Genomic DNA, 15040 nt, shown 5'->3' with positions numbered 1-15040 from the left:
TCCAAAACTAGACTCTGTGTACGGGGAACCGGACTATAATGTATTTTATTTAGTAGTCTAAGAATTCTAATTCTATATGATTATCTTTGTTGTACTGTATAGTGAAATATGGTAATGATATTGAATTGGCATGCATGTTGTCTGTGAAAAGTAGAAACAAAATTCCAGTTTTGTTATTCATAACAGAATAACTGTGTCCAAATTGAATGGAATCGTCACTGTCTTTCAAGGTTGCCTTTCCTGGCTAGAAGAGACAGCAAAAATGGCCCATTTCAGTGTTGTGCGTGTATGCGCGCTGACATTGGATGTATGTACACAGACATCATTGCATGTGGGCAATCACATTCATTTCCAGTGCTAACATTTTGCTCTCTTTTTTGATTTACTCCATTGTTTCTGTTGCTTGACTCTCTCTGCTTTCTCTCTTCTTTTGTTTTTTTTTCTCCTGCTGCGGCTGGACTCTTGATTTTGCTCAGGCTTTGTCTTGATAAGGATATTGCTAGGTACCAGCAACCAAGGAACATAAAGCGTCTTCTCTGAAATAAGCTTTATGGCTCTCTCTGGCTTTTTATAGACATTGGGGCATATCCTACCCTTGCATTTAAATCATAATTGTCACTTCGTCATGCATTGATTTCAATGGGAAGTTAGGATTTGCCCCTTAGCCTGTAGTAATAACTCTTAATTTGTGTTCTCTTGTCTTACACCTTTTGATATCACTCCCATTGGTTAATATCCTTCTAGCCAGTACAAACCTATTAGCTTGGAATTGTTCTTTTCTAGAGCTCTTTGATTGCGGTCATTTGTCATTTCATCACATTGTGAAACGAGGACGGTTTCATACTTTTATCATCCTATTATCACGGCTATCATAGCCTATTGTTCACGCTTCTGTTAACTGAGGCTTTTCTGACTTTGGAAAAGGTCACACTGCTAATTCCCTTTTGTCTTGCACAAAAGCATTAGGAATCTAAAGACGAATTACTCTAAAACATGCTATTCTATGGCTTAGTGGTGACTTTTCGGTATCACGCCATATGCAAGTTTAGCTACTAGCTATTAAACGTCCTTGTAGCGTGCTCTACTAATCTATTACACCTGCGTAGCGTCTGTCAGCCATCGTGAGTCCTAGAGGGATGAGGGCAGGGTCAGGCGAGCTAAAGGTTAGGTAGTGCCCCCTGGTGGTTAGTTGAGACAATTTGTACAAGAGTAGTGAAAAATACACCTTCCGCTACTTTCATTGGAAACCATTGGTCTGTTGCTCATTGATGGACCCCAACATAGTCAATGGATCAAAATGTATTTTCCCCATGGGGAAAACAAGTAAATAACATAACACAGTCGTCACAAACGAGTAGGCGCAGCACAGATTTACATTGACATTTTAGTAATTTAGCAGTTATCTTATTCAGGGCGTCTTGCAATCAGAGCCATTCGTTTTTTTATCAACTGCACAATCGGACTGTGAAGATTGTGACATTTCAAGAGTAGAACACAATGGAATGAACCCTTCCGTATATGAGGTGTCCTCACTCCCAAGGGTGTATGCAACGCAAATGGCTCCCTGTTTAGTGCACTACTTTTGACCATACTTAATTTCCACTTATAAGAATTCAAATGGACCTTATCTATAAAAAGCTTAAGCACTCAAAGCTCTTGACAAGCTTTTCACACTTGTGTTGTAGTGTGACACCTGCTCAAAGCCGGCGTGCTGTTCAGGTCTCACCTCTGTGTGTTTCCTCACACCTAGTCGTCACCAGGACCACGTGTGTAGCAGTGCTTTCCCTTCCACAACCATAGTTCAGGGATTAATTGGTGTGTCATATAATGCTTAGAATCCAGTATTATCCCCTCTTCAATTCGCCCATTTGAGTACAGCTTTATTTTCCCCTCAAACAGTTAGAAAAAGCAAGTTAGGTTACAAATATTAACATTTGTACTGTATCTCTGTGCTCTATTTTCTACTCTAGTATATGTTTTTGTAACAGTTGGGGAGAGAGAGAGCAGTAGATAACCCTGACATTTACTTCAGTTACTCCCCATGGCTACTTATTAACTTGGTTACAGCTAGGCTACTTCCTATAATATGTGTCTGGTTGTGTAGACATGCCATACAGACCTTTGTCTATTACGAAATTATGTTCTGGTAGCGTTTGCAAAGTCTTTCAAAATACTACTAGCAATATCATAGCAATAGTTGATGTGCAATATGGTTACCTAAATTGACCCCAACCCCAGTGATTTTTCTCTAACCTTCAGTGAGTAGATTACGTGGCTACATCAGGCTATATTATGAACTGTTGGTTGCTTACTCTCACACCTCTATTGTGATATAAAGGAGAGAACCTTGGAGGAACCACAACCAGCCTCATTGTGACACTGAACAGCCATTTTAGAAATGTCCCACACAGTTGAAATTATCCACCAGGGTGCGTCCAAAATGGCAGCTATTACCTATTCAGTGCACTACTTTTAGCCAGAGCCACAGACACCCTATTGCCTATAATACACTACTTCTAGTGCACAAAAGTAGTGTGCTTTACAGGAAATAGGTTGTCATTTCAGACATAGCCTCAGTCTGTAAACGTGGAGATACTGACCTCATCTTTTCCTCTCAGGACCTTCTACAGATTCGAGGCTGTGTGGGACAGCTCTCTGCACAACTCCCTTCTGCTCAACCGAGTCACTCCCTACGGAGAGAAGATCTTCATGACCCTGTCTGCATACCTGGAGGTCAGCCCTGTCTGCCATCTCGATTTTACTGTAGCCACCAACCTAGGGAATCCTGTCTCAATAATGAATTGATATTGTGTAATTGTGTATTAATAAAACATAATCTACCGTCTCTAGGCCTACTGCTTAGGATTTAGTGATTTTATTTGCAGATGACAATTATCAATGAAACACGTTAAATGATATACACTGCTCAAAAAAATAAAGGGAACACTTAAATAACACAATGTAACTCCAAGTCAATCACACTTCTGTGAAATCAAACTGTCCACTTAGGAAGCAACACTGATTGACAATACATTTCACATGCTGTTGTGCAAATGGAATAGACAAAAGGTGGAAATTATAGGCAATTAGCAAGACACCCCCCAAAACAGGAGTGATTCTGCAGGTGGTGACCACAGACCACTTCTCAGTTCCTATGCTTCCTGGCTGATGTTTTGGTCACTTTTGAATGCTGGCGGTGCTCTCACTCTAGTGGTAGCATGAGACGGAGTCTACAACCCACACAAGTGGCTCAGGTAGTGCAGTTCATTCAGGGTGGCACATCAATGCGAACTGTGGCAAAAAGGTTTGCTGTGTCTGTCAGCGTAGTGTCCAGAGCATGCAGGCGCTACCAGGAGACAGGCCAGTACATCAGGAGACGTGGAGGAGGCTGTAGGAGGGCAACAACCCAGCAGCAGGACCGGTACCTCCGCCTTAGTGCAAGGAGGTGCACTGCCAGAGCCCTGCAAAATGACCTCCAGCAGGCCACAAATGTGCATGTGTCAGCATATGGTCTCACAAGGGGTCTGAGGATCTCATCTCGGTACCTAATGGCAGTCAGGCTACCTCTGGCGAGCACATGGAGGGCTGTGCGGCCCCACAAAGAAATGCCACCCCACACCATGACTGACCCATCGCCAAACCGGTCATGCTGGAGGATGTTGCAGGCAGCAGAACGTTCTCCACGACGTCTCCAGACTCTGTCACGTCTGTCACATGTGCTCATGTGCTCAGTGTGAACCTGCTTTCATCTGTGAAGAGCACAGGGCGCCAGTGGCGAATTTGCCAATCTTGGTGTTCTCTGGCAAATGCGAAACGTCCTGCACGGTGTTGGGCTGTAAGCACAACCCCCACCTGTGGACGTCGGGCCCTCATACCACCCTCATGGAGTCTGTTTCTGACCGTTTGAGCAGACACATGCACATTTGTGGCCTGCTGGAGGTCATTTTGCAGGGCTCTGGCAGTGCACCTCCTTGCACAAAGGCGGAGGTAGCGGTCCTGCTGCTGGGTTGTTGCCATCCTACAGCCTCCTCCACGTCTCCTGAAGTACTGGCCTGTCTCCTGGTAGCGCCTGCATGCTCTGGACACTACGCTGACAGACACAGCAAACCTTTTTGCCACAGTTCGCATTGATGTGCCATCCTGAATGAACTGCACTACCTGAGCCACTTGTGTGGGTTGTAGACTCCGTCTCATGCTACCACTAGAGTGAGAGCACTGCCAGCATTCAAAAGTGACCAAAACATCAGCCAGGAAGCATAGGAACTGAGAAGTGGTCTGTGGTCACCATCTGCAGAATCACTCCTGTTTTGGGGGGTGTCTTGCTAATTGCCTATAATTTCCACCTTTTGTCTAATCCATTTGCACAACAGCATGTGAAATGTATTGTCAATCAGTGTTGCTTCCTAAGTGGACAGTTTGATTTCACAGAAGTGTGATTGACTTGGAGTTACATTGTGTTGTTTAAGTGTTCCCTTTATTTTTTTGAGCAGTGTATATATAATTGATAAATGTCAAGGACACTTGTAGGTAAATCAAACTTATAAACATGTACCTCTACAATACAGATATTCTTATTCGACCATACATGTAAATAAGGATGTATTGTGAATAAGGATGTATAACAGCCCCATAAGCACTATATACAGTAGTGTTACAGTATCCACTCATTTACAGTGCTCTGCACTGAGGAGCTTGAGCGCTACCATGCTAACCGTTTCTCCACTCCACAGCTCGACCACTGCATTCAGCCTGCCATTATTACCAAAGACATCTGCATGGTCTTCTACTCCCGAGACGCCAAGATCTCCCCTCCCCGCTCCCTGAGGAACCTCTTTGGAAGCGGCTACTCCAAGACCCCTGACTGGTAAGGCATCTGACAGTCATTTTGTGTCCACCTTCTATATGACTCGTAGACAGCTGTCAGATATCTCTGTTGACAAATAAGCAGCTGTCAGCCATTTTGTGTCCATCCTTTTATATGACTCGTAGACAGCTGTCAGATATCTCTGTTGAAAAATAAGCAGCTGTCAGCCATTTCATGTCCCCCCTTTATGACTCCAGTAGAGGCTGCTGAGGGGAGGACAGCTCATAATAATGGCTGGAACGGAGCAAATGGAATGGCATCAAATACCATTCCAACAATTCTGCTCCAGCCATTACCACGAGCCTGTCCTCCCCAATTAAGGTGCCACCAACCTCCTGTATATGACTAATATACAGCTGTCGGTTATCTATGTTGACAAATAATCAGCTATCAGCCATTTTGTATTCAGCCTTAAGATACGACCTTGATGAACAACACCCTAATATAACCTCTTGTGTTCCGTATTACAGCAACAGAGTGACTGGCATCTATGAGCTGAGCTTGTGCAAGATGTCTGACACAGGAAGCCCAGGTTAGTGCAATCTCTCTCAACACTGTTGGTATTGGGATAACAACACAGTTAGCCTTATCTATGAACCCAACTTAATAGCACAGAAGATAGCTAAAATATACCCCCCTAACATACTCCTCTCCACTCCCCTGTTTTCTATAGCGCTTGTGTGTGCTTGGTATAAGTCCAGACAAACAGTTGTGTATTGATATAACAGCCACCCTCAGAGGTAGTGACGTTTCAACCTTCGTATGTCTAAATCAGAGCTGATTTAAATTCATGGCGGGATCCAAGCTGTCTGCATGCTCTCTCTCTCTAGCTCTCTGTCTCTCTCCCCCCTTCCACTCTATACTGACAAGTGAGTGTTTGTTTGCTACTCAGGTATGCAGCGGAGGAGGAGGAAGATTCTGGACACTTCTGTGGCCTACGTCCGGGGAGAGGAGAACCTGGCTGGCTGGAGGCCCAGAGGAGACAGCCTCATCTTGGAGCACCAATGGGAGCTGGAGAAAATGGAGCAGCTGCATGAGGTGACTGGGCACTATGAGAGCGTTGAGGGCAAAGGGAAGCCTGAAATGGCAACAACTAAAAAATCCTATGTAGTGCACTACTTTAGACCAGAGCCATATTCCCTATATAATGGCTTATTTTTGCTAGAGCCCTATGTCCTGTATAATGCATTACTTTTGACCAAAGCCCTCTTCCCTGTATAGTGCACAATTTGGATAAAATTAATTTCAAACTCTCTCACGCTTCGTTCCTTTTCCTTCCCCCTCCAGGTGGAGAAGACGCGTCACCTGCTGCTGCTGAGAGAGAAGCTGGTGGAGACTGCTCCAGCTACAGGCCCTGGGGGGCCCACCAGCAAGTCCCTGAGCGAGTCACTGTCCCCTAGCATGAGCAGCGGAACCCTGAGCACCTCCACCTCCATCTCCTCCCAGATCTCCAGCACCACCTTCGAGAGTGCAATCACACCCAGCGAGAGCAGTGGCTACGACTCGGCCGACATCGAGAGCCTGGTGGACCGCGAGAAGGAGCTGGCCACCAAGGTGAGGAGGGAGGGAGGACAGGAGATGGGGAAACAAAGATAATTTTATAAATGGGCTGAAACTGGGAAGGATTAACCTGAACTTGTCCAATAAGAAACACTTGTTTTCAGTAGCTACGTTTTGCACTAATAAATACACCCCAGGGTTATATTCATTAGGGCATGCAACGGAAAATGTTTAAAAGGAAAACGGAAATTACAGTTTCTTAAGTCCAAGTAGTCTCTCTGTTTCAGTCCATTTTCTTTTGTTTTATGCCTAATGAATATGACCCTGTTTTAATGGTTTACAATCTGTACATGCTAAAGTTGTACTGCGCATGGTCCCCAACAAAGAAATGGGATGGGGTGTTCCAGAAAGCAGTGTCAATGAGTTGGCCAACTAACTGACCTAAATACAGTGCATTCGGAAACTATTCAGAAACCTTGACTTTTTCAACATTTTGTTACGTTGCAGCCTTATTCTAAAATTTATTAATTTGTTTTTTTCCCTTATCAATCTGTACAGAATACCCCACAATGCCACAGCAAAAACAGATTTTTTGAAAATGTATTAAAAATAAAAAACGGAAATATTACATTTACATAAGTATTCAGACCCTTTACTCAGTACTTTGAGGCATCTTTGGCAGCGATTACAGCCTCGGCTCTTCTTGGGTATGATGCTACAAGCTTGGCACACCTGTATTTGGGGAGTTTCTCCCATTCTTCTCTGCAGATCTCCTCAAGCTCTGTCAGGTTGGATGGGGAGCGTCACTGCACAGTTATGTTCAGGTCTTTCCAGAGATGCTCGATCGGGTTCAAGTCTGGCCTCTGGCTGGGCCACTCAAGGACATTCAGAGACTTGTCCCGAAGCCAATCCTGCATTGTCTTGGCTGTGTGCTTAGGGTCGTTGTCCTGTTGGAAAGTGAACTTTCACCCCAGTCTGAGGTCCTGAGCGCTCTGGAGCAGGTTTTCATCAAGGTTATCTCTGTACTTTGGTCCGTTCATCTTTCCGTTAATCCTGACTAGTCTCCCAATCCATGCCTCTGAAAAACATCCCCACAACATGATGCTGCCACCACCATGTTTCACCGTAGGGATGGTGCCAGGTTTCCTCCAGATCTGATGCTTGGCATTCAGGCCATAGAGTTGAATCTTGGTTTCATCAGACCAGATAATCTTGTTTATCTTTAGGTGCCTTTTGGCAAACTCCAAGCAGGCTGTAATGTGCCTTTTACTGAGGAGTGGCTTCCATCTGGCCACTCTACCATGAAGGCCTGCTGATTGGTGGAGTGCTGCAGTGATGGTTGTCCTTCTGGAAGGTTCTCCCATCTTCACAGAGGAACTCTGGAGCTCTGTCAGTGACCACGGGGTTCTTCGTCACCTCCCTGACCAAGGCCCTTCTCGCCCGATTGCTCATTTTGGCCGGGCGGCCAGCTCTAGGAAGCGTCTCGGTGCTTCCAAACTTATTCCATTTAAAAATGCTGGAGGCCACTGTGTTCTTGGATCTTCAGTGCTGCAGACATTCTTTGGTACCCTTCACCAGATCTGTGCCTTGACACAATCCTGTATCGGAGCTCTATAAACAATTCCTTCGACCTCATGGCTTGGTTTTCGCTCTGACATGCACTGTCAACTGTGGGACCTTATATAGACAGGTGTGTGTCTTTACAAATCATTTCCAAACAATTGAATTTACCACAGGTGGACTCCAATCAAGTTGTCGAAACATCTCAAGGATGATCAATGGAAACCGGATGCACCTGAGCTCAATTTCGAGTGTCATAGCAAAGGGTCTAAATACATATGTAAATAAGGTTTTTCTGGGGTTTTTATTTGCAAAACTTTCTTAACCTGTTTTCGCTTTGTCATTAAAGGGGTATTGTGTGTAGATTGATTAGAAAAATATATATTTGATCAATTTTAGAATAAGGCTGTAACGTAAGAAAATGTGGAAAAAGTCAAGGGGTCTGAATACTTTCCGAATGCACAATATTTGGAAATATAAGCTTTAAATTGCCACAATATAATTGTCTTAACAACCAATAATAAACCAGAGTTATAGCCTGCTTTCTTGAGCAGCCCACTGGTTTGTTGTGAATTTCAGCCCAGCGCTGGAATAACTCATTGTATAAAACGGTATTGTCCCTCAAGGGAAAATTGGTTTTGCAGCAGAATCATATCCATAAAGTCAACAACAAACATTTCACAACGAATAGGACACAATGTACACAACATAACATTCAACATATTATCTGTTGTCCTGTAGTGCCTCCGCCTTCTGACCCACACTTTCAACAGTGAATACAACCAGGTGTGCAACAGCATCAGTGACTGCAAGGTGAGATACAGTGGAGGTGGATAGATGCAATGCCTTAACAGAACAACATGCCAACTCAATTTCACCAAATCAGTGTGGTTACTACTGTCTTAATCTCCCTTCCTTGTTTCCTCTCTCTCACTCTCTCACTCTCTCTCACTCTCTTTCTCAAGCTGTCAGACATCTCCCCCATGGGCCGTGACCCGTCGGTGACCAGCTTCAGCAGTGCCACCCTCACCCCCTCCTCCACCTGCCCCTCTCTGGCTGACTCCCGCTGTAGCTCCGTGGATCAGAAGTAAGAATCTATTATAGTAGACTCCATTATAGTAGAATCCAGTAGAATACATATAGTGGGCTCCATTATAGTACAATACAGTAGACTATAGTAGAATACATATAGTGGACTCCATTTGAAATGAACACACATCTCCCATTCTAAATGACATCCAGTATTGACCACTACATATAAACCAATAACACTTGAGCTTCATCAACCTGGTATACACTTTTGTGCATAATTGAGGGAGTGGCACTTTCAGCCTCATATATACTGTTGCAACCATTTAAAACAGTCATAAGAAATAGGCTAAATATTCATGTCTGAGCCACAGGTTTGTATACTATATTCTGGGACACATCCTACAGTTAAAATGTTTATGAAGTGCTTCTGAATATGTGATAGTTTTGAATATTTAATTCTTAGTAGCATCAGACTGACACTCTTCATTGTTTCCCAGGACCCCAGAGGCCAATTCTCGCGCCTCCAGCCCCTCCTGCTCAGACTATGAGAACTTCCCCATGGTGCCCACCCTGGAGACGTCTTATCTGGCTCGAGCCGGCAAAAATGAGTTCCTCAACCTGGTGCCCGACATCGAGGAGATGAGACCAGGGTAACTGCTATCTCCTCGTCCCCCTCGTGTTAGCAGTGGGCATGATGAGGACGATGACTTCATTGTTTTTTAATCATACGGCATGCCAGTATGCATATACACATAGATAGAAAGCACGTCACAAACGTGCCATACATAATGCATTAGACATACTGACATACAGTATTCACGCAGACAACCATATAGCACAATGCAATACATTTACATAGAGTATAGGCTTGGTGAGTGGCTAGACTAACTCCTATTGTTAACACTGCATGTTCGAGTGGTTGTCATAGTTTCATAGCTAAAACCCAATGAACCGAACTGAGCCCCTGTTCCCTCCCACTACAGGTCTGTGGTGTCCAAGAAGGGGTTCCTGAGCTTCATGGAGCCGCGGTCCAACTCGTGGGTGAAGCACTTTGTGGTGGTGCGCCGACCCTACGTGTTTATCTACAACAACGACAAGGACCCGGTGGAGAGGGGAGTGCTCAACTTGTCCACTGCCCAGGTGGAGTACAGCGAGGACCAGCAGGCCATGCTCAAGGTGGGCCCACATGCATGTGCGCACACAAACACAAGCGACTTTCACCTGTTTGGCATGTACAGGCATTTTAATGGGTCAACACTACACACGCACGATGTGGAGTTTTAAGAGTAGAACAGGATTGATACGAGCTCTTCAGGTTGAACGACAATGGTACATAATGCCCTTACATGTGTAAATGGCTTGCCACAAGGGTAACTAGCTTCCTCGTGTGTTTGAATCCTCTCTAGACACCCAACACATTCGCTGTGTGCACAAAGCACAGAGGGATACTGCTCCAGGCCAACAATGACAAAGACATGAACGACTGGCTATACGCCTTCAACCCGCTTCTAGCGGGAACAATAAGGTACTGTACACATTCCCCTAACTAGAAATACAACATTGTCAGCTATTTAGGACCAGTTTCCTTGTACCCAGTTCATGCTTAGTCCTGGAGTAAAAAACATTCTCAATGGAGAATGTCCATAGAAAGTGCATTTAAGTCCAGGCTTGATTTGGGTCCAAGAAACCAGCCCTTAGTGATTTAAGCATTACCATTGAATAGAAGACTACTGAGAGTACTGATGTTGATAAGGCTGACGCTACCCATAGAGAAATTATTTAATCTTCTATAATTGTTTATTTTGATATACCTTTGCCTGTAAAATAAAGTAAAGCTTCTTGCATTAGTGTACGTTTACAACATATTTCCAGTGCTCTAATCTACAATTTTTTTAGCCCAGCACCCAACTTGGGATATATACGTATGCTGTTTTTTGCTTACGGTTGTTGTTTTTCCTTCAACTCACAGGTCCAAGTTGGCGAGAAGGCGCTCTGGTCTGCTGAAGAACTGATAGTTCGTCTGTGTGCAGGAAAACATGGCTCCTATTCTTCAGACTAGCCTTGGAACACATACCAAGTGTTAACACTTATTAACCATTGTGATTCTTGACGGTTTTCTCTTGTACGTAGACTTGTGGCTTAAGTCTCCTCAAGCAACTAAAAGTTTCAGTTCCTGAAAATCTGCTTACCCCCCTATCCAAACCTCCCCCCTCTCTATTTCCCTCTCCCAGCCTCTCGTGTTTTCGTTTGGGATTCGTTTTCGTGTTTTGTTTCGCTTTGTCGTCATTACCCCTCCCTGACCCCTCTAACTAGTAGCATGTCGTAATAGTCTACTTGTATGTGCACGGTTCTTCAGAAACAGGTTCTGACCACTCTTTTTAAGTTTACTAATCGTCTGTAAAGATTGTCTTTATCAGTGTTAGCTGTGTATCAAGAATATTTTATTTTATTTTACGCGCCCGCATGACAACAGCAGCATTCCTCAGGAGAAGACCAGGTTTGCTTATTTTACACACCAAAAAAATCACAAATATGACAGTTTAAAAAACTACTGGGAAACAAAAAAGATGAGGAACTACATGAGAAATATCAGTTTACGCTCTCCAACAGAAAGCACCGCTGGTTCAAGAACTATTGCTGCTAGTGAAAACAGGTTTTCCGGTCTACGAGACTTTGCATTGGGCCTCTGCCCCTCTTAAAGTATAATCTAGCCCTCATACACCACCCCCCACTCCACTGAATTTTTGTGAGAAATACCGAACGGGAAAACAACAACTGTTGGTAAAGATTGCCATTTTCAGTTAGACATTACTGCAGCATTGGAGAAACACTATTGTTATCCACAAGGTATCCATGTCCCACTGTTTTGACCTCTGTATACACAAATCCACCCCAAATTTAAGCATTGCTGTCTGTCTACCTGCAAGGACTTTCAAAGCGATTTGGCGTATAGGAGTATGACATTAGAAATACAACTAGCGAAATAAACACGATTCAGTAATGAAAATATTAAATTGGACTATTCCCATGAAAATACATTACTGAACACCCCTCTACTCTTTTGCCAGTTCAGCTGTCCTTGATATCTCAGTCACTGAATAGATAGATAATTAGAGCAGGAATATACCAAGTCACCGATAGAGGGAGGAGGAGGGGGGACAGTACTGTGAGGAGAATGTAATTTGTACATAATGTTCCAGGATCCTTGTGCTAGTCGCCTCTCATTAAGGATTTAAAAGACATTCCTCTTAGAATTTGTTAGTATTACTCTTAGTGCTTTTCCTACACTGCTCTATTTAGGTTCATGGCTAGTCGGCTCACATAGCCACACTGGACCTCAGCATTTATTCAGTGTTTTATCATCGCATCCTTGTGTAACAACTAAAGACATAACACAGTGCAAACAAAAGGAACTAAGTAGGGTTGAATAGCCTTGACCCCTTGGTAGAGTTATTTGGTGAAGGTTGTAGTGTGTTGCCTTGCAGAAATAGACCAGATGATAGCCTGTATCTGGTCCATTCACTCTCATGAAAACCATCAGGTACTGTGTTTCTTCGGGTGAAATGGTGAATGAACAGGGTGAGCGGATTTCCCACAGAATCCCATACATTTTGCTTTTATTTTTCCTTGAATCTAAACCTCATTAACTCAGCTAACTATTCATAAGTTATTTTTTTTATTAGCACTGTTGATTATTTTATACTATGCGGTCATTCCATAATGGAGTTTGATATGAAATAATGGAAAAAATGCGAAAGGAGGGAAGTTTTATCCAGCTATGTTTTAACATTATTTTGCACATTTACATATAACTATAGCAAGACTATAGAGCAGACCAGACATATTCAAGCCAAGATTGATTGAATCTTAGCGCCGGCAGTAAATACGGGGTCTTCTAACGTAAGTATTGATAAGAAAGTGACAAGGTTGATGGGTTACCACCCAGCTAACACAAAATGTTTCACAACCTAAAAAAAAGTTCCCGTAATATTCTGGGAACCAGAATGTGTTAGCTGGGCAGTGTGCATGAGGATGTGTTGATGAGTATCTCTGAGACTGCTAATGTTTACTAACTATAGACCACTGTCTGGGATCAAAGGGATAGAATATGCTCTGATGCTTTTTCTGATGTTATTATTTATGAAAATATTTGCTCTGCTCGTCACTATAGGTCAACAGCAGCCACACGTTTTAGGTCCGTCAAATTATGAAGTGACATTAAAATGGGGGCTCTGTCTCTACATTTGGTTGCTTTGTACTGCACGTATGTAAAGAATGGAATATTCAGAGGGCTATGAGATGGCTCTGGCCAACCAACCAGTAGTTCCTTTTGCCCTCGGCACACTGCTAAGATGAGTTGAAGTTTGAGTGTGTAGAGACAGTGACAATTGTGGACAACCCTCTGTGTTTGGGGCTTCATGAAGTTATTCGCTAAAATTAAGACATCATTTTTCAGTTTGGAAATTCATCGACAACATTTTCTCAGAACAAATGAAAATCGCTGAAAGACATTCTACCCTCAGGCCAACCAACCTATAGCAGGGCAGATAGAAAAACCTTTGGCTCGTTGTTGGATTGTTACTTTAAGAGCTGCAGAAATGGTTCTCCATGTCAGGGTATCCGTACTGAAAAATGATCAGTTGTAGGAGGACAAGCTTTCCTCAACCTCCAAGATTACAGAGCAGCCTCTATGCACTGATCAACAGCAAAGTTTACCTCCCATTAACTTCACTGTATTGAATAATGACATGTATGAGCTAATATTAACATATTGATATGATTACCTGTCAAAGCAAAGATTTCCACTTGGCAACTAATCTATATGATAGATATTATTATGGATTGTTTCATCTGTATTTATCGTTTTGCAATGTATATATTAGTTTGCAGCTCTTTGCACAGAATAATAAAAGGTATAACTAACTGATCAAATAAAGTCTGCTCAATTTCAGTTGTTTCACTACAAATGAACCAAATGATGGCGTGCAGCATTTGCAAGCTGAGGCAGTTTGAAGAATAAGTTGAATGTACTATCAGGATGTTGCTGTGTATTATTTCCATTTATCAAAAAGGAACTAAAATGTAACCCATTTAAGCCCAATTGTAGGGAGATGGGTCACTTTAGTGCTTCCTTTTAGAAAGTAGTCTGAAATAAGTTTGCTTTTGAACTTAAACCATATTAGTGATAGCTAGCCATCTAGAATGTTGCAGTTGCGCTTTTTGTTATTTCTTGTTTGTTTTTCTAATATCAGGGAGTATATTAAGAAGTAGCTATTGTTGTTAGGCATCCAAAATTACAGTATACCACTTTACCATTGTTTCTCAAGATGTCTTCACCTCAATGCTTTCCCATGCTGCCTTTAAAACAAAACTAGCCATGATATTTTGCATCTTCCCCACTGACCCCAGTCAGAAGACTTATTTGTTTTTAACTGACATTCCTTCTGATTTGTTCACAAAAATGACAAACCACGACATTATCACTGTACATTATTTGTCAGATTGGCTTCATTTTCATACTTATTTTGTAAATATCTGTGTTGTATGGGGCTTGAATTAAAATGTAAATATGTTTCCTGTATTTGTAATAATCATAATCCATTCGCTGTATAGCCTAGATGTGTCATGCAGATGTCCTAATTCTGTGTATGGTAATCTTGCACCATTGAGCTGTTTAGTGAATGAGGTAACAATAAAAGTACAACCCGTGCATAAGCAGAATAAATTAAACCTGTTTGTCTCATCCTTTATCATGCTACTGACTGGGGTAATTTTGACCCCAGAGGTCTATTTTTAATCATATTCAAAAGGTTGTTTATTCAATGTTTTTCATGACTTTTGTCAATCAACTTGAATAATCTCACTCATTATTTAGTGTTTCTGTATCAATATGGACTTAATCAAATACAAATCCTTTGGGGTAATTTTAACCTCAGCCAAAGCAGTATCCTGTCTATATTAATTTTATAAATATGACCTTTTATTTGAATCTGGGTTTCTCTGGTGACCTAATACCAAGTTATCCATACCATCAGAGGGGGAAGGGGATCTATCAATCAATCAAGTTTATTTTATATAGCCCTT

At 42.6% G+C, this 15040-nt stretch overlaps 1 protein-coding gene across 13 annotated transcripts in view; it reads left to right on the top strand.

Moving 5' to 3' along the window:
* The window catches only part of kif1b (kinesin family member 1B), a 120977-nt gene extending 106291 nt beyond the window's left edge, over positions 1–14686 (top strand). For 8 of the 13 annotated variants that reach the window (XM_055892375.1, XM_055892382.1, XM_055892378.1 and 5 more), the window contains 12 exons: positions 477–503; positions 2619–2733; positions 4731–4864; positions 5335–5396; positions 5757–5902; positions 6152–6418; positions 8666–8737; positions 8890–9011; positions 9454–9606; positions 9940–10132; positions 10363–10481; positions 10926–14686. In XM_055892375.1, coding sequence (XP_055748350.1) covers positions 477–503; positions 2619–2733; positions 4731–4864; positions 5335–5396; positions 5757–5902; positions 6152–6418; positions 8666–8737; positions 8890–9011; positions 9454–9606; positions 9940–10132; positions 10363–10481; positions 10926–10968 — 1453 coding nt within the window. In that variant the 3' untranslated portion in view covers positions 10969–14686. The remainder of the gene's footprint in view (positions 1–476; positions 504–2618; positions 2734–4730; positions 4865–5334; positions 5397–5756; positions 5903–6151; positions 6419–8665; positions 8738–8889; positions 9012–9453; positions 9607–9939; positions 10133–10362; positions 10482–10925) is intronic. The other 5 variants (XM_055892386.1, XM_055892383.1, XM_055892381.1 and 2 more) reach the window with 1 other exon arrangement.
* The last annotated feature ends 354 nt before the right edge of the window (positions 14687–15040 follow it).

Source organism: Salvelinus fontinalis, chromosome 31 (assembly GCF_029448725.1).
Source record: "Salvelinus fontinalis isolate EN_2023a chromosome 31, ASM2944872v1, whole genome shotgun sequence".
In the NCBI taxonomy this organism is placed as follows: Eukaryota; Metazoa; Chordata; class Actinopteri; order Salmoniformes; family Salmonidae; genus Salvelinus; species Salvelinus fontinalis.
Note: the sequence above shows the minus strand (reverse complement) of the source record. Positions and strands in the feature narration are given on the sequence as shown.